We start from the raw sequence: 18541 nt of genomic DNA, 5'->3' as shown, positions 1-18541 counted from the left end.
GGAAGTTGGGAGAGAGCATAAAAGGAGCAGATTCTGGCAAGCCTGGTCTTTTTTAGATGGCGTAGGCGCAGTAGGTGTCAGCATCAAAGCCCTAAACTCAGCTGCAAATGAGAGGAAGACAGGCTCAAGCAGAGCGGCCACAATTTGAGTGAGCCGGTGGGAGAATGGGAAGGCTTTGGCTTAGCAGGCTTCAGCATGAACGCGTGGAGGCACAGTTACGAAGAGGTAATCCTTTTTATTTAAGTATAGAGTAGTCACAATGAAATGCTCCTCCAGTCAGACGTGGGAATTCAGGATACCTGACGGTTTCTCTGATGACTACTCCTGCGGGAAGTACACCCAACTTCAGCGCCTGACTGTTGGGGTCAAGGTGTTTGAGCTGGGGTTGGATGTACTCAGGATCATTTTGGTGCTGGAGCTATTCTAGACAAGACTTTTTGAAGAGGTGGTCACACCCAGAGTACTGCCTTCAGACAGTAGATGAGTGATCACCAGGAGAGGGAAAGGAATTAGGAAGTCAGTGCAGGGTTGCCCTGTGGCCATTCCCATTGGGAACAGGTATACCTCTCGGATACTGTGGGGGGGCGGGTATGATCCATTAGACCACAGCAGCAGCAGCCAGGCTGGTGGCAACTGTGGCTCGACAGGGAAGGGTAAAGTTAGGCAGTATGGTAGTTATAGGGGAGTCGATAGGGGACAGAAAGGACATCCTGAAACCACAAAAGAGACACCAGGGCGGCTTGTTGCCTCCCAGGTGCTTGGGTCCATGATGTATTGGAGCAGCTGCAGGATATAGATAAGGAGGAGGGGGAAACAGCCAGAGGTCTAGGTGCATATTGGTGGCAATGACATGGGCAGAAAAGGGGAAGAGGTCCTACACAGTGAGTATGTAGAGTTAGGGAAGAAGCTGAAGAGAAGGACCTCCAAGGCTGTAATCTCTAGATTTCTGTGCCACCAGCGAGTGCAGGTAGGAATGGGGTGATAGCATGGATGAATGAGTGGCTGAAGAGGACAAGGTTTCAAGTTCTTGGATCATTGGAACCATTTCTGAGGAAGGGGTGACCTGTACAAGAGAGACATGTTGCAGCTGAACTGGAGGGGAACCAATATCCTGGCCACAAGGTTTGCTGAGGCTACTGGGAAGAGTTTGAAATACTTTTGCAGAGGGGTGGGAACCACAGCCCCAGGTCAGCTAGGGATTGGACTGGAAGATAGTTGTCAGGGAAAGTGTTGGAAGGCAAAAATCAAAATAATTGGTACTGTATGTTGAGTCAGATAGATTGAAGTGTAAATATTTCAACACTGGAGTACGATAGGTAAGGATGACCAACTTAGACCATGAATCAGTACATGGAACTATGATGTTGTAGCCATTACTAAAGCTTGGTTGAGAGAGGGACAGCAACTGGTGATTAATGTACCAGATTTTCAAAGTTTTAGAAAAGACAGAGGAGGTAAACGAGAGGGGGTGAAGGTGTACTACTAATGAGGGATAGTATGACAGCTGTTCTCAGGGGAGACACAACGGAGGGGTCAGACACTGAGTCCATTTCAATGGAACTCAGGAATAGGAAGGGTGCAATCACACTGATGGGATTGTACTACAGACCATCCCCCCTGCCCGCCCAATAGTCTCCAGGACATTGTGGAATGGATACATAATCAGATTAAGGAAATGTGTAAAAATAATAGGGTTATTGTCATGGGGGATTTCAACTTCCCCAATATAAATTGGGACCTTTTTAGTGCTAGGGGTTCACATGGGGCTGAATTTGTTAAGTGTATCCAGGAAGTTTTCCTAAATCAATATGTGGCCGGTCTAATGAGAGGAGGGGCTGAATTGGACTTGGTGCTGGATAGTGAGTCTGGCCAGGTGACTGACCTTTCAGGGGGTGAAATGTTAGGGAACAGTGATCTCAAATCCTCATCTTTCTGGATAGTTATAAGTAAGGATAGATATGGTCTTTGTAGGACAGTTTTAAATTGGAGAAGGTCAAATTATGAGGGCATTAGGTTGGAACTAAGGAGTGTTAATTGGGAACATCTTTTCTCAGGCAAATCCACATTAGACCTGTGGAGGGTGTTTAAAGATCAGTTGAACAGAGTACAGGAAAGGTACGTTCCTGTTAGAAGGAAGGACGGGGACAGAAGGAGAAGAGAACCTTGGATGTCCAGAGAGGTGATGAATTTAGTCAAGAAGAAAAAGGAAAAGGATGTGAAGATTTGGAAATTGGGATCAAATGAAGCACGATGAGTATAAAGAAGCCAGAAAAGAAGAAGAGAATTAGGAAAGTCAGGAGGGGGCCACAGAAAGTTCTTGGCAAGTACAATTAAGGCATTCTATACACACATCAAAAGCAAGAGGCTAACGAGGGAGAAGATGAGACCACTGAAGGATAAAAGGAGGAAGATTTATTTGGATGTAGAGAATGTGTGTGAGGTAATTAAATGAGTACTTTGCTTCGGTATTTACCAAGGGAGGACCATGAGATCAGTGCTGAGGGTATAAATATATTAGGGCGTTTAGGTATCAAGGAGGAGGATGTGTTGGGTCTCCTAATGAGGATTAAGGTGGATAAGTCCTCAGGACCTGATGGGATTTACCGGAGGTTATTGAAGGAGGCAAGAGACAAGATTGCCGGGCCCTTGACCAGTATCATCGTGACCTCTCCAGGCACAGGCAAGGTTCTGCAGATTGGCAATGGTGAATGTTTTAGCTCTATTTAAGAAGGGAACAAGGGAAAATCCTGGGAACTATAGACTAGCGAGTCTTACATCAGTTGTAGGGAAATTGCTGGAGAAAATTCTTAGGAATGAGCATTTGTAAACTCATGGCCTACTTAGGGAGAGCCGGCATGGCTTTGTGCAAGGCAGGTTGTGCTTTACCAACTTGACTGAGGTTTTCTGGAGTTGCAAAACACAGCAGAAGCCAAGTCATTGGGTATATTTAAAGCGAAATCTGGTTTAAGATGGCGCTGCTGAAGGCAAGCAAGATCATCCAGGTAAACACCAGATCCTTTTTCAGCTTACTGGTAGCTCAAAAGGCAAGAAATTTGACTGAAAACATTATTAATACCTTTTCTGAAGTAAATTGTGGTAAACAATCTGCACAAACAACAAAGAGGTGAGAGAAGCTGACTGGAGGGATGAGGCGTGCTGGTGTGTTGCAAAGTTGAAATGTAACGTATTGGAGACAGGGTCACAGATGGAGTTGGAATTAGCGATTTGAAGAGGAGTCATCAAGGCAGAGGAGCTTCGACGCTCATCCAACTAACCCGGATGCGACATTGGATGGCTCTGAGTGCTGACTCGATTTGGAGAGGTCGAGAACTGCTTCGGAATGGGCAGTGAGGTCTAGGCCACTGCGGCAGCTCCTCAGTCCTAATGTGAGGTATGATCTGCTGTCTGGACAATTTAAACGTAGGCCCAGGCATACTGGAAAGGCAAGGTGTCAGGACCAGAGGTGATGAGCGGGCCGATTTCGTGCTGAAGCTGTGAGACTGTCGAGTCTGCTGTGCTTCATGTCTGTGAGCTTCGCAGTGGTTTGCCCTGCTAATATGATGAACAGAAACCAAGGCTTTGGGCCTATTCTGGGCTGCTCCGGGGGTTCAAAGGTTCATTTATTATCAAAGTATGTGTGTGCATGCAATATATAACTCTGAGATTCTTCTTTTCCAGATAGCCACGAAACAAAGAAAAACATAAAAGTCAGTACAAAGAGAAACAGCAAACTCAACCCCCCCCCCACCACACACACAAAATAGAACATACGATCATCACCCCCCCCCCACCCCCAATCTAAGGATTTAATTTGGTTCAGAATACTGTTGCTGGTTTCTATTGTTTGCATAATTTGTGTTTATTTGGGTTCTTTTGGACGACCTGTTTTGTGGCTGCCAGTAAGCAGACAGATCTCGAGGATTGTATCATTTATATGTACTTCGATAGTAAATGTACATTGAATCTTTGAAGGTTGATAGGTTCTTGATTAGTAAGGGCATCGAAGGCTATGGAGGGAAGACAGGAGAATGTACAGAAGACCATAAGATACAGGAACAGAATGAGGGCCATTTAGCCCATCAAGTCTGCTCTACCATTTCATCTTGACTGATCCAGTTTTCCTTTCGGCCTCAATCTCCTGCCTTCTCCTGTACCAGTTAATGCCCCAACAAATCAAGAACCCATCAACCTTCACCTTAAATGTATCCAATGACTTGACCTCTACAGCTGGCTGTGGTAATGAATTCCACACTCTGGCTAAAGAAATTCATCTCCATTCTAAAAGGATTTTGAGGCTGTGTCCTCTGGTCTTAGGTTCCCCTCCGTAGGGTCTGGGAGGGATAATACATCAGCACTGTGGAGTGGTGGTGCACACTCAACAGGTCGAATGGTCATTTCTGCTCCTGTGTCTTATGGTATTATGGTTCGGGCAGTGTCTATGGAGAATAATATACAGTCAATGTTTTGGGCTGAGACTTTATGTTGCAAGGCTTTGCAACATCTTCTGTTGCTTTCAGTAACTTCATCACTTGAACACATACAGTACACCGATTTACATCACATACAATTACTGCCCTGATATCTATCCAGAGGGAGATACCGTCTATTCTTGGGGATTCTGATTACTTGCTGCCAATGGAATGTGTGATAACATTCCCAGGATCTGAAGTTTATTCCATGGTAAGGGTAACGAGTTTAGCTTTTACTGAACACAAGTTATATTCCACTCCAGCCGGGCACTTGGCATTTTAAAAACTCACGTTTCCTCAATATCAGCTTTTGAGCACGCTACTGAACAAACATGTAAAGCTGTCAGCTTTCAGGTTCTGAATATCAGTGATCAGCATCATCTTCCTCCGTGCTCCAGGCAGAGTACAGGAAACAAATATTCTCCTAGCCCCTGACCCGAGTCCCAAGAACAATGGAGCATGAGCTGGCAAGGCTTATGGTGGAATATCTGCTCACAGCAGCAGAGAGCCCTGAATGAATGGGTCATCAGGTCTTACTCAGCATTCTGAACCTACTGACTCATCGTTCTCATGGTAACAGGTCAGCTGACCATTCAGAGTTGAGCCTGGCCAGTGAATGGGAATCAGTCACACTCTGGTGATCTCAGTACTTACAGCTTTCTCTTCAGCCCCATGCTGCCGTGGTTTGATTGCAGTTGGCTGAGCAGGAACTGAATCAGCTGTTAACAGAGATCAAAGGCAAGTGTTAGCAGAGTGAGTCAGCGTATGACCTGTCACACTCTCCATCCAATGTTAATCACCTGGTCAGGGTTAAAGCTGATTCTGCACATTCTCCCCGTGGCCACTCACCTCCAGCCTGAGCTCCCTCACTCAGTCCTGTGTTTACCCCACTTCCTGACCACCCTATATAACTATGTCTCAACAAACTCCCAAACATTTTCCCTGCTGTGACACATCCACACCTCTCATTCCCTCACAGTCTTTCTCATCCCTCTGCAGTATAAAATCATTTTGCAGGTCAATATGCTGTCAGGCCTGTCGATATGTGGCAACTACCTGAAGATGAACACTAGTGCTCTGGAAAGAAAGGGCTGACTTTCTCCTCCATGCAGGCCCTGGTGGAAGACATGACTGGTCCGTTGACTTCCTCCTGCACTGTATCAGTTGAGTGATTCAAACAATCCCGACTTTAATTTCAGTTTGTTAACACTTGTGTCCGCCAACAAGTTGGAGATGAGATGAAGCAGCTGTCTGGGCTCAGAGCAAACAGAGTTAATTTACTCAGTAAACCATCTGTTTGAAGAGTGGCCGAAATTGAATTTGTGAAAGAAATAACAGCAACTTCTCCCAGTTGAAATAGTGTAATTTTGCTAGAAAAGTGCAGTAAATTGAGGATTGTTTGAATCAGTGCAGAAAGCAGCCAACTAACCCATCAAGTCTGTGTCTATCCTTACCACAGCAATCATGTTAGTGCCATGTCAGCAAAGCCAATAATTATTTTCACATTTCCTAGCAACTTACACGAAGGACTTTGAACTATCGACTCAAGGCTGCCTCCCCGGCAATCCCCTCAATCTCTGCACTTGGATTTCCTCTCAAGAGCATTCGGTTTCCCTTTCGAAGCCCTGACTGACCCTGCTTCCACCACTCCAATAGACAGCTCCCCCGGTCATAAGTAATGTCACTGTAAGAACATTTTTACTCAAACTCCCTTGCAGCTTTTGCCCAAAACTTTAAATCTGTCTCCCCTGAAGGGATTGGTTTCCTTCTATTCTTAAACACAAGAGATTCTCCAGATGCTGGAAATCCAGAGTAACACGCACGCGTCCTGATGAAGGGCCTCAGCCCGAAACATTGACTGTCTATTCCTCTCCATTCCTGACCTGCTCATTTCCTCCAGCAACTTACGTCTGATCCTCCTCCTGTTCTTACCATCTAAACCAGTCATAGTCAGTTTCAAAGTTTGGGGCAAAAGCTGCAAGGCTTTAATTAATTGTATTAACTTCAATAATTGTCCACTCAGCTTTTGTTGCTTTTAGAGTAATGCCTGTTCCCCCAGTCTAACTTTGCTGCTGTATCCCCTTGTGTATCCAGCAAGCTTTCCCTGCTCCCTCAGAAGGACCTTTCACATCCTTCCTAAAGGCCATTGAATAGAATGGGGTGCAACACTCCAGAGGCAGCCTTAGCTGCGTTTTGTATAGGCTGAACACAATCTGCTGCATTGACACAATTTACTTTATTGCACAAAAGTCTTTGGCACATAAGATATAGCTAGGATGCCGAAGACTTCCACAGTGCTGTATTTGTTAATGTGGAGCGGACAGCGAGTTGGTCAATCTGGCGGGAGCAGAGGATGTTGGGAATGGTGGGAGGGGTGTGGACGCGGCAGAGAAGGCAGCCAGGGGCAGGGGGTGGTGCAGGTGCAGTCATGCCCGGCCCTGAGACACCAGGCAAGGCCACTTAATTCCAGCTGGTTTATTGATAATTACAGAATATTTTTCTGGTGCTTCCTGCTCTCTCCCCTCTCCTCTCTTCTTTTCCCAACCATGATTCCCCTCTCCCTGTCCCCTGCCCCCTCTCAGTCCACAATAGAGACCCCTATCAGAATCAGATGCATTACTCACATATACAGTATCATGAAAGTAGATCTGTTTTGTAGCAGCATTACAGAGCAATACATAAAATTACTATGGTACCATGTAAAAGCCCTAGGCACACGAGCTAGATATATGTGCCTAAGATTTTTGCTGAGTACTATTGTCTCAGTCACATTCAACAATGCCATCACCAGGCTTATATTACAGTGAAATTACCAGTTATCTGCATCTGTACTGGAAAAGCACTGTCACTCTACACAGTATTTCATCAGGACAGCATTCATATTGTGAATGTGTGGGCTGTTGTACTGGGATATTAAAAGACTTCATAAACTAAATTTCTCAGGTGAACTTGCTCTTTTATCAGACTGAATGACTGGTAGTTTAGGCAGTTTTTCTGTTGGGAAGGAGGGCAATATCAAAAGGAAGGACTGTTTTTGTACATTTTCTGATGCTGGGTTCTGGAACCAAACTCCCAAGGATCTGGGAGGAGGTCCCCACAAATTACCCCAGCCCCCCCAGCAACCGACAGGACCGACACATTCTTTCAGGAGCGGTCTGACCCTGAACAGAAACTCCCACCTTGTTGATCACTTTCTGCTGCTGACTGTGCTTCTGCTGAAGAGACACAACTTCTCGCCACAAAACTTCATTCTGACTGAAGAGAAACAGAGTGTTAAAGACAATCCTACCCAAACTCTGAATAAAGACAGTCTTACTGAAAGCTCAGAGGAAGCTGCTGAAGCGACTGCATTAACAACTTTTGGATAGGTTCACGGCTAGTAAACGTTCAGAAGGATATGGGCCAAATGCAGGCAAGTGGGACTGGCTCGGATAGGCATCTACATCAGCATGGGCAAGTGGGACTGAAAAGCCTCGCTCTGTACTCTACGACTCCATATCTGGGATTGGCCTGATACATTTCATGTCCATGTTTACAACTGAACTACAGGATTTGAATCTGGATTTTAGATCCATTTTGGACATCCAGTCTCTCGTTAGATGGACTTAACCAGATCTTATCTCATTACTTCATGTTTAATTTCAGTGCCCCGCAGCAGGTACTAACTGTTTCATGTCCTTTAGCCGACAGTCCATGCTCTCCTGATGACCTCGCATTAGTTGCATGTCGTACAGCAGCTTGCTGACGTCCTCCTGGCGTACTTTGGTCTCTTCACTCTTCACAACTGATACCTGGGGTGGAAGGAAAAGAAACTGAGGCTCATTATGGGTTTGCAGTCCACTAAGGAGGAGCAGACATTGGCTCACTCCATCCAGATGATAAGCACTCATGAAATATTATGCATCTTAACCTGGAAAAATTCCTGTCTAATTCCAAAAATATTCGTATACAGGTGTCCCCCGCTTTACAAACGTTCGCTTTACGCCACTTCACTTTGACGAAAGACCTACATTCGAACCTGTTTTCGCTAACTAAAAGAGGATTTTAGCTTTTACGACAAAAGACGCCTGCTTTAAACTTGTGTTTATCCCGAGAAAGACTACCATGAATGTGAAGCCTTGTGCGGGCAGGTGTGTGCGCATGTGTGTACGTGCTGATTCTTTTTCTACAAATCGGTTTTGGCTAAATCTTCCTGATTCTGTTAAGTGAGACTACATTGTACATACATTATTTCTCCTTTATATAGGCTGTGTATTTATCATATCATTCCTGCTTATAGATTAGATCAGATTAGATTCAACTTTATTGTCATTGTGCTGAGTACAGATACAAAGCCAATGAAATGCAGTTAGCATCTGACCAGAAATGCAAAGAATAGTGTTATTTACAAAATAACTGCAAATTAAAAAAGTGCTACAGCACACAAATATAAAAGTACTGAGACAATACAATACGGATACAATACTGCTTAGCGCTGTGATGAGAGGTTCAGCAGTGTCACAGCCTCAGAGAAGAACCTCTTCCTGTGTCTGCTGGCGCGGGAGCGGAGGCTCTTGCAGCACCTACCGGATGGGAGGAGACTAAAAAGTCCATGGTTAGGGTGAGATGCATCCGTGATAATGCTTTTCGCCCTGCCCAGGCAGCGTTTATGGTAGATGCTCTCAATGGTGGGAAATTGGGTACCAATAATCCGCTGGGCAGTTTTCACCACGTGCTGGAGTGCTTTGCGGTCCGATACGGGACAATTGCCATACCACACTGAGATGCATGATGAGTTTGCTCTCAATGGTACAGCATAAAAGTCCGTCAGTATCCTGAGACAGAGGTGAGCTTGCTTCATACTCTGCAGGAAATAAAGGCACTGTTGTGCCTTTTTGATCAGGATGGAGGAGTTCAGGGACCAGGTGAGATCCTCGGAAATGTGGACAGCAAGGAATTTGAAGCTTGATACACACTCCACTACAGTTCTGTTGATGTAGATGGGGATGTGAGTGTGACTCCTGGCATGCCTGAAGTCCACAATAATCTCCTTGGTCTTCTAGGTGTTAGGGGCCAGATTGTTGTTGGCACACCATGCAGCCAGGTGCTGGACCTCGTCCTTGTAGGCCGTCTCTACTATATGTTAGTATTATTTGGTAGGTTTGGAAATTCAAGCAACACACATCAAAGTTGCTGGTGAACGCAGCAGGCCAGGCAGCATCTGTAGGAAGAGGTGCAGTCGACGTTTCGGGCCGAGACCCTTCGTCAGGACTAACTGAAGGAAGAGCTAGTAAGAGATTTGAAAGTGGGGGGGGAGATTCAAAATGATAGGAGAAGACAGGAGGGGGAGAGATGGAGCCAAAGCTGGACAGGTGATTGGCAAAAGGGATATGAGAGGATCATGGGAAAGGAGGCCCAGGGAGAAAGAAAAGGGAGAGGGGGGGAAAACCCAAAGGATGGGCAAGGGGTATGGTCAGAGAGACAGAGAGAGAAAAAGGAGAGAGAGAGAAAGAATGTGTGTATATAAATAAATAATGGATGGGGTATGAGGGGGAGGTGGGGCATTAGCGGAAGTTAGAGAAGTCACCAAACAGGACGGACAAACAACCAATGTTATTAATGATTATGATATAGTTGGGATCACAGAGACATGGGTCCAGGGTGACCAAGGATGGGAGCTCAACGTTCAGGGATATTCAATATTCAGGAGGGATAGACATGAAGGAAGGGGAGGTGGGGTGGCGTTGCTGGTTAAAGAAGAGATTAACGCAATAGAAAGGAAGGACATAAGCCGGGAAGATGTGGAATCGATATGGGTAGAGCTGCGTAACACTAAGGGGCAGAAGACGCTGGTGGGAGTTGTATACAGGCCACCTAACAGTAGTAGTGAGGTCGGAGATGGCATTAAACAGGAAATTAGAAATGTGTGCAATAAAGGAACAGCAGTTATAATGGGTGACTTCAATCTACATATAGATTGGGTGAACCAAATTGGTAAAGGTGCTGAGGAAGAGGATTTCTTGGAATGTATGCGGGTTGGTTTTTTGAACCAACATGTCGAGGAACCAACTAGAGAGCAGGCTATTCTGGACTGGGTTTTGAGCAATGAGGAAGGGTTAATTAGCGATCTTGTCGTGAGAGGCCCCTTGGGTAAGAGTGACCATAATATGGTGGAATTCTTCATTAAGATGGAGAGTGACATAGTTAATTCAGAAACAAAGGTTCTGAACTTAAAGAGAGGTAACTTTGAAGGTATGAGACGTGAATTAGCTAAGATAGACTGGCAAATGACACTTAAAGGATTGACGGTGGATATGCAATGGCAAGCATTTAAAGGTTGCATGGATGAACTACAACAATTGTTCATCCCAGTTTGGCAAAAGAATAAATCAAGGAAGGTAGTGCACCCGTGGCTGACAAGAGAAATTAGGGATAGTATCAATTCCAAAGAAGAAGCATACAAATTAGCCAGAGAAAGTGGCTCACCTGAGGACTGGGAGAAATTCAGAGTTCAGCAGAGGAGGACAAAGGGCTTAATTAGGAAGGGAAAAAAGATTATGAGAGAAAACTGGCAGGGAACATAAAAACTGACTGTAAAAGCTTTTATAGATATGTAAAAAGGAAAAGACTGGTAAAGACAAATGTAGGTCCCCTGCAGACAGAGACAGGTGAATTGATTATGGGGAGCAAGGACATGGCAGACCAATTGAATAATTACTTTGGTTCTGTCTTCACTAAGGAGGACATAAATAATCTTCCAGAAATAGTAGGGGACAGAGGGTCCAGTGAGATGGAGGAACTGAGCGAAATACATGTTAGTAGGGAAGTGGTGTTAGGTAAATTGAAGGGATTGAAGGCAGATAAATCCCCAGGGCCAGATGGTCTTCATCCTAGAGTGCTTAAGGAAGTAGCCCAAGAAATAGTGGATGCATTAGTGATAATTTTTCAAAACTTGTTAGATTCTGGACTAGTTCCTGAGGATTGGAGGGTGGCTAATGTAACTCCACTTTTTAAAAAAGGAGGGAGAGAGAAACCGGGGAATTATAGACCAGTTAGCCTAACGTCGGTGGTGGGGAAACTGCTGGAGTCAGTTGTCAAGGATGTGATAACAGCTCATTTGGAAAGCGGTGAAATCATCGGACAAAGTCAGCATGGATTTGTGAAAGGAAAATCATGTCTGACGAATCTCATAGAATTTTTTAAGGATGTAACTACTAGAGTGGATAGGGGAGAACCAGTGGATGTGGTATATTTGGATTTTCAAAAGGCTTTTGACAAGGTCCCACACAGGAGATTAGTGTGCAAACTGAAAGCACACGGTATTGGGGGTAAGGTATTGGTGTGGGTGGAGAATTGGTTAGCAGACGAGAAGCAAAGAGTGGGAATAAACGGGACCTTTTCAGAATGGCAGGCAGTGACTAGTGGGGTACCGCAAGGCTCAGTGCTGGGACCCCAGTTGTTTACAATATATATTAATGACTTGGATGAGGGAATTAAATGCAGCATCTCCAAGTTTGCGGATGACACGAAGCTGGGTGGCAGTGTTAGCTGTGAGGAGGATGCTAAGAGGATGCAGGGTGACTTGGATAGGTTGGGTGAGTGGGCAATTTCATGGCAGATGCAATTTAATGTGGATAAATGTGAAGTTATCCACTTTGGTGGCAAAAATAGGAAAACAGATTATTATCTGAATTGTGGCCGATTAGGAAAAGGGGAGGTGCAACGAGACCTGGGTGTCATTATACACCAGTCATTGAAAGTGGGCATGCAGGCGGTGAAAAAGGCGAATGGTATGCTGGCATTTATAGCAAGAGGATTCGAGTACAGGAGCAGGGAGGTACTACTGCAGTTGTACAAGGCCTTGGTGAGACCACACCTGGAGTATTGTGTGCAGTTTTGGTCCCCTAATCTGAGGAAAGACATCCTTGCCATAGAGGGAGTACAAAGAAGGTTCACCAGATTGATTCCTGGTATGGCAGGACTTTCATATGAAGAAAGACTAGATGAACTGGGCTTGTACTCGTTGGAATTTAGAAGATTGAGGGGGGATCTGATTGAAACGTATAAGATCCTAAAGGGATTGGACAGGCTAGATGCAGGAAGATTGTTCCCGATGTTGTGGAAGTCCAGAACAAGGGGCCACAGTTTGAGGATAGAGGGGAAGCCTTTTAGGACCAAGATTAGGAAAAACTTCTTCACACAGAGAGTGGTGAATCTGTGGAATTCTCTGCCACAGGAAACAGTTGAGGCCAGTTCATTGGCTATATTTAAGAGGGAGTTAGATATGGCCCTTGTGGCTACGGGGGTCAGGGGGTATGGAGGGAAGGCTGGGGCGGGGTTCTGAGTTGGAGGATCAGCCATGATCATAATAAATGGCGGTGCAGGCTCGAAGGGCCGAATGGCCTCCTCCTGCACCTATTTTCTATGTTTCTATGTTTCTATGTAAAACGGGTAAGTACAGTACATCAATTTGGCAGGATGTTCCGTTTGACGTTCCGCAAATTACATAATTCTGAACAGCAACTATTCATTGCATTTGATAAATTGCCTAGATGATGGGTTAAAAAGGCACAAAAATCACAGAGAGATGAATGGCACTGTAAAACTGGCAGCCAAGAGCAGTAAATTACCAAGTGATATTAAATGATTATGTTAATACTTAAAAGAGTAGTAAATGGATTTCAAAGCAGAGAAATATGAGATTATCCACTTCTGAAATACAAAGTCTAGAACAAGACACATTCTAAACAGAGAAAAAAACAGTTTGCCATAGTGGTTGTCTAAATAAACTTACTGCGATCCTCTACAGCAGGGGTTCCAAACCCTTTTTATGCCACGGGCAAGGGGTCTGTGCACCCCAGGCTGGGAACCTCTGTTCTACAGGGATCCATTAAAGTGCCTTGGATAAGTCATGAAAACCATCAAGAATTCAAATGCTGTACTAAATCTTTTTCCTAAAATGAAGACAGAAGCAATACTATGTATAAATATAAAGACCCTTTGGTGCACAGTGGGGAAGGACATGGAGGACGTGCAGTGTTGATTAATCACTGTAACACCTGAACTCCAAGGGTTGAATTATGAGAAGACATTACATAGTTTGTCTCAATTCCTGGGAATACAATCTTAGCTTGCTGCTTTCTATGGAACATAGATTGTGAACAGCTTATCTAATCAAACTTTTCAATCAAGTTGGCACTGATAGGAGATCGAAAGGAACAATTTCTGCTGTTTGGACAATCTAGGACGAACACTCAATTGATGAACGGACTTGGTCTGAAACGTCGACTGTTTATTCATTTGTTTAGATGCTGCCTGACCTGCTGAATTCCTCCACCATTGTACTGGATTTCCAACATCAGTAGAATCTCATGTTGAGGAATCAATTGAAAAGTTGAAGGTAAGCTTTCCAACAGTCAAGAAATTTTCTAAGCACAAAGCCTTAGAAGCTTGGAACATACTGCTACAAATGTAAATACTGTGCTAGAATACACTCAGTGGCCACTTTATTAGGCATACTTGTTTACGTAAACATCTAATCAGCTAATCATGTGGCAGCAACTCAATGCCTAAAATATGCAGGCATGGTCAAGAGGTTCAGTTGTTGTTCAGACTAGGCATCAGAATGGGGAAGAAATGTGTTCTGAGTGACTTGACCGTGGAATGATTGTTGGTGCCAGATGGGGTGGTTTGAGTATCTCAGAAACTGCTGATCTCCTGGGATTTTCACACACAACAGAGAATGATGGACCAAACAAAATGTATCCGATGAGGGGCAGTTCTATTGGCAAAAATGCTTTGTCGATAAAGAGAGGTCAGAGAAGAATGGTCAGACTGGTTCAAGCTGACAGGAAGGTGACAATAACTCAAATAACCACACAGTGGTGTGCAGAAGAACATCTCTGAAAAAAAAACACACAAAATGTTGAATCTTGAAGTGGATGGGCTACAGCAGCAGACGACCACAAGCAAACACTCAGTGGCCACTTTAGAAGGTACAGGAGGTAGCTAAGAAAGTGGCCACAGAAAGTAGTTGTTAATGTTAACTGGTAAAATGAATGCATTATCAACCTGTATTAAATCAATGGAGAATTTCTCATTCTACACTCTGATACATCTAATGTTCAGTGTAATCAGGAGGTGCAAATATCTGACGTCCTGGTGAAACAGAACATTGATAAGGATTCTAAAGAAGTGAGTGGCAGAAACTTGGAGCAGATTCTGGGGATTAGGAATCGTGCACTAATCAACATAGCAATAAATGGTCTTTGAAGGTCACTCGTCCCTAGAGCAGGGGTTCATTTCCATCTTTATTTTAACTCACCTCTAACTGAAATTTAGCATCTCCTTCAGTTATGAACATATATAACAAACCACAGGACGATTAGCAGTACCTGTGACTTTCATTTGCTTTTCTTGCCAAGCTCATGGTTCAAGGGTAAGGTAATCCACAGATGCTAGATTATCAGGAATCTTCGCCTGTGGACTGACATTGGATTCAAAATGCACAAAATATTTCATTCCTTCACTTTCATCTCAAACCCAGGTTCAGATTTCACCTGTCATTTATAAAATCTCTTCATGAATACCCATCTTGTTACAGTGCAAGTCGATATTCCCTGATGCGGGAGACCATTGAGTAAACAGCAGCTCACAGAACAATTTATTCTCAATAATTATCCCTGTAAATCCATTCTCCACATTCACAGTAACTCTCCCCTGCATACCAGGGGCAATTTACTGCATCCAATAAAACTACAGACCCAAATGCTTTTAGGTAAACTGGAGCCCATGGGGGAAATGCATGTGGTCACAGAAAGAATGTGAAATCCCCACACAGGCTGCAACCGTGGTCGGGAGCAAATCCGGGTCATTGGAGACATGAGGCAACAGCACAAATAGCGGTGTTGCTCGCTGCCGCCCTTTCGCCCTTTTATGGCACTGACCAGAATTTGGCTTGGAGCGAAGGGCGTTGGTGTTTCATTACAGAACAAGCTGAAGTCCTCACCTTTCTCCTGATGTGTTCCAACAAGTGCTCCTGGCCGCGGAGGAAGTACACGTGCTGGAATTCCGTGTCGTCCCGTTCCGGTTTCACCAATCCACTCTGTTCAATATTCACCACCTTCCGGAAGCCGTCTGAATCAACATATCAGAGAGAAATACAGCTTCTGTGAGCAAGCAGAAGTTTGTAATAAAAGAAGAGAGTGCAGCGAATGCTCAGCGGGCCAGGCAGCATCTTGCGAGGTGCGGGAGGGGGTGTGGGGAGAGAGAGGAGGGAAAGAGAGAAGGGGGAAACGGAGAGAGAGAAAAATAATGTTTCAGAAAAATAATAATGTTCCGAACTGTGAAAGATTGGAGATAAAGCAAGGTTCAGGTTCAGAGAAAGCGGGAACGGAGAGAGGAAAGGTCTGACGGTGGAAAGGTTGGAAATCTTTGGCAGCTCAGCAGCAAAATTCTGAAATAAAAAGAGAAAATTTGTCCATTTCCCAGTTCTGTTACAAGGTCATTAACCTGAAATGTTAACTCTGCCTCTCTCTCCACAGAAGCTGCCTGCTCTGCTGTGTCTTTCCAACATTCACTGCCAGCCGCTTTCCTCCAGCTTCTGTGGGCTTGTGAGCATGTTAATCCAGTGAACTGCAATGTTCCCAGAACTTTTTGCGGACTAACAGTTAGGAAACTCTTGGCTTCAATGTAAACCTGTCTGAATCTCAGACAACACTGCGTGGAGAACCTCCATAGTTAAACTAGAATGGTTGGGGGGTGGGAATCAAATTAAAGCGGCTAGGTGTGAGGAGGTTAGTTCACAACAGAGGGATGGGAACCAGTGCAGAGAGACAGAGGGGTGTAAAGTGAGCGTAGAAGCAAAAAGTACAAAGGGGAAAAGTAAAAGTGGCAGGCCGACAAATCCAGGGCAAGCATTAAAAAGGGCTAAGAGAGTTGTAAAAGAGTGCCTGAAGGCTTTATGTGTCAATGCAAGGAGCATTCGTAATAAGGTGGATGAATTGAAAGTGCAGATTGTTATTAATGATTATGATATAGTTGGGATCACAGAGACATGGCTCCAGGGTGACCAGGGATGGGAGCTCAACGTTCAGGGATATTTAATATTCAGGAGGGATAGACACGAAGGAAGGGGAGGTGGGGTGGCGTTGCTGGTTAAAAAAGAGATTAACGCAATAGAAAGGAAGGACATAAGCCGGGAAGATGTGGAATCGATATGGGTAGAGCTGCGTAACACTAAGGGGCAGAAGACGCTGGTGGGAGTTGTGTACAGGCCACCTAACAGTAGTAGTGAGGTCGGAGATGGTATTAAACAGGAAATTAGAAATGTGTGCAATAAAGGAACAGCAGTTATAATGGGTGACTTCAATCTACATGTAGACTGGGTGAACCAAATTGGTAAAGGTGCTGAGGAAGAGGATTTCTTGGAATGTATGCGGGATGGTTTTTTGAACCAACATGTCGAGGAACCGACTAGAGAGCAGGCTATTCTGGACTGGGTTTTGAGCAATGAGGAAGGGTTAATTAGCGATCTTGTCGTGAGAGGCCCCTTGGGTAAGAGTGACCATAATATGGTGGAATTCTTCATTAACATGGAGAGTGACGTAGTTAATTCAGAAACAAAGGTTCTGAACTTAAAGAGGGGTAACTTTGAAGGTATGAGACATGAATTAGCTAAGCTAGACTGGCAAATGACACTTCAAGGATTGACGGTGGATACGCAATGGCAGGCATTTAAAGGTTGCATGGATGAACTACAACAATTGTTCATCCCAGTTTGGCAAAAGAATAAATCAAGGAAGGTAGTGCACCCGTGGCTGACAAGAGAAATTAGGGATAGTATCAATTCCAAAGAAGTAGCATACAAATTAGCCAGAGAAAGTGGCTCACCTGAGGACTGGGAGAAATTCAGAGTTCAGCAGAGGAGGACAAAGGGCTTAATTAGGAAGGGGAAAAAAGATTATGAGAGAAAACTGGCAGAGAACATAAAAACGGACTGTAAAAGCTTTTATAGATATGTAAAAAGGAAAAGACTGATAAAGACAAATGTAGGTCCCCTGCAAACAGAAACAGGTGAATTGATTATGGGGAGCAAGGACATGGCAGACCAATTGAATAATTACTTTGGTTCTGTCTTCACTAAGGAGGACATAAATAATCTTCCAGAAATAGTAAGGGACAGAGGGTCCAGTGAGATGGAGGAACTGAGCGAAATACATGTTAGTAGGGAAGTGGTGTTAGGTAAATTGAAGGGATTGAAGGCAGATAAATCCCCAGGGCCAGATGGTCTGCATCCCAGAGTGCTTAAGGAAGTGGCCCAAGAAATAGTGGATGCATTAGTGATAATTTTTCAAAACTCGTTAGATTCTGGACTAGTTCCTGAGGATTGGAGGGTGGCTAATGTAACCCCACTTTTTAAAAAAGGAGGGAGAGAGAAACCGGGGAATTATAGGCCGGTTAGCCTAACGTCGGTGGTGGGGAAACTGCTGGAGTCAGTTATCAAGGATGTGATAACAGCACATTTGGAAAGCGGTGAAATGATCGGACAAAGTCAGCATGGATTTGTGAAAGGAAAATCATGTCTGACGAATCTCATAGAATTTTTTGAGGATGTAACTAGTAGAGTGGATAGGGGAGAACCAGTGGATGTGGTATATTTGGATTTTCAAAAGGCTTTTGACAAGGTCCCACATAGGAGATTAGTGTGCAAACTTAAAGCACACGGTATTGGGGGTAAGGTATTGGTGTGGGTGGAGAATTGGTTAGCAGACAGGAAGCAAAGAGTGGGAATAAACGGGACCTTTTCAGAATGGCAGGCGGTGACTAGTGGGGTACCGCAAGGCTCAGTGCTGGGACCCCAGTTGTTTACAATATATATTAATGACTTGGATGAGGGAATTAAATGCAGCATCTCCAAGTTTGCGGATGACACGAAGCTGGGTGGCAGTGTTAGCAGTGAGGAGGATGCTAAGAGGATGCAGGGTGACTTGGATAGGTTGGGTGAGTGGGCAAACTCATGGCAGATGCAATTTAATGTGGATAAATGTGAAGTTATCCACTTTGGTGGCAAAAATAGGAAAACAGATTATTAT

At 44.4% G+C, this 18541-nt stretch overlaps 1 protein-coding gene across 1 annotated transcript in view; it reads right to left on the bottom strand.

The window, feature by feature from the left end:
• The window catches only part of hsf4 (heat shock transcription factor 4), a 79662-nt gene that overhangs the window by 35002 nt on the left and 26119 nt on the right, over window positions 1-18541 (bottom strand). The window contains exons 3-6 of the mRNA XM_063066717.1: window positions 15457-15584; window positions 8136-8260; window positions 7649-7724; window positions 5124-5188 (exon numbers count right to left, since the gene is read on the bottom strand). Coding sequence (XP_062922787.1) covers window positions 5124-5188; window positions 7649-7724; window positions 8136-8260; window positions 15457-15584 — 394 coding nt within the window. The remainder of the gene's footprint in view (window positions 1-5123; window positions 5189-7648; window positions 7725-8135; window positions 8261-15456; window positions 15585-18541) is intronic.

Source organism: Mobula hypostoma, chromosome 14 (genome assembly GCF_963921235.1).
Source record: "Mobula hypostoma chromosome 14, sMobHyp1.1, whole genome shotgun sequence".
In the NCBI taxonomy this organism is placed as follows: domain Eukaryota; kingdom Metazoa; phylum Chordata; class Chondrichthyes; order Myliobatiformes; family Myliobatidae; genus Mobula; species Mobula hypostoma.
This window is presented reverse-complemented; position numbering and strand designations above follow the sequence as displayed.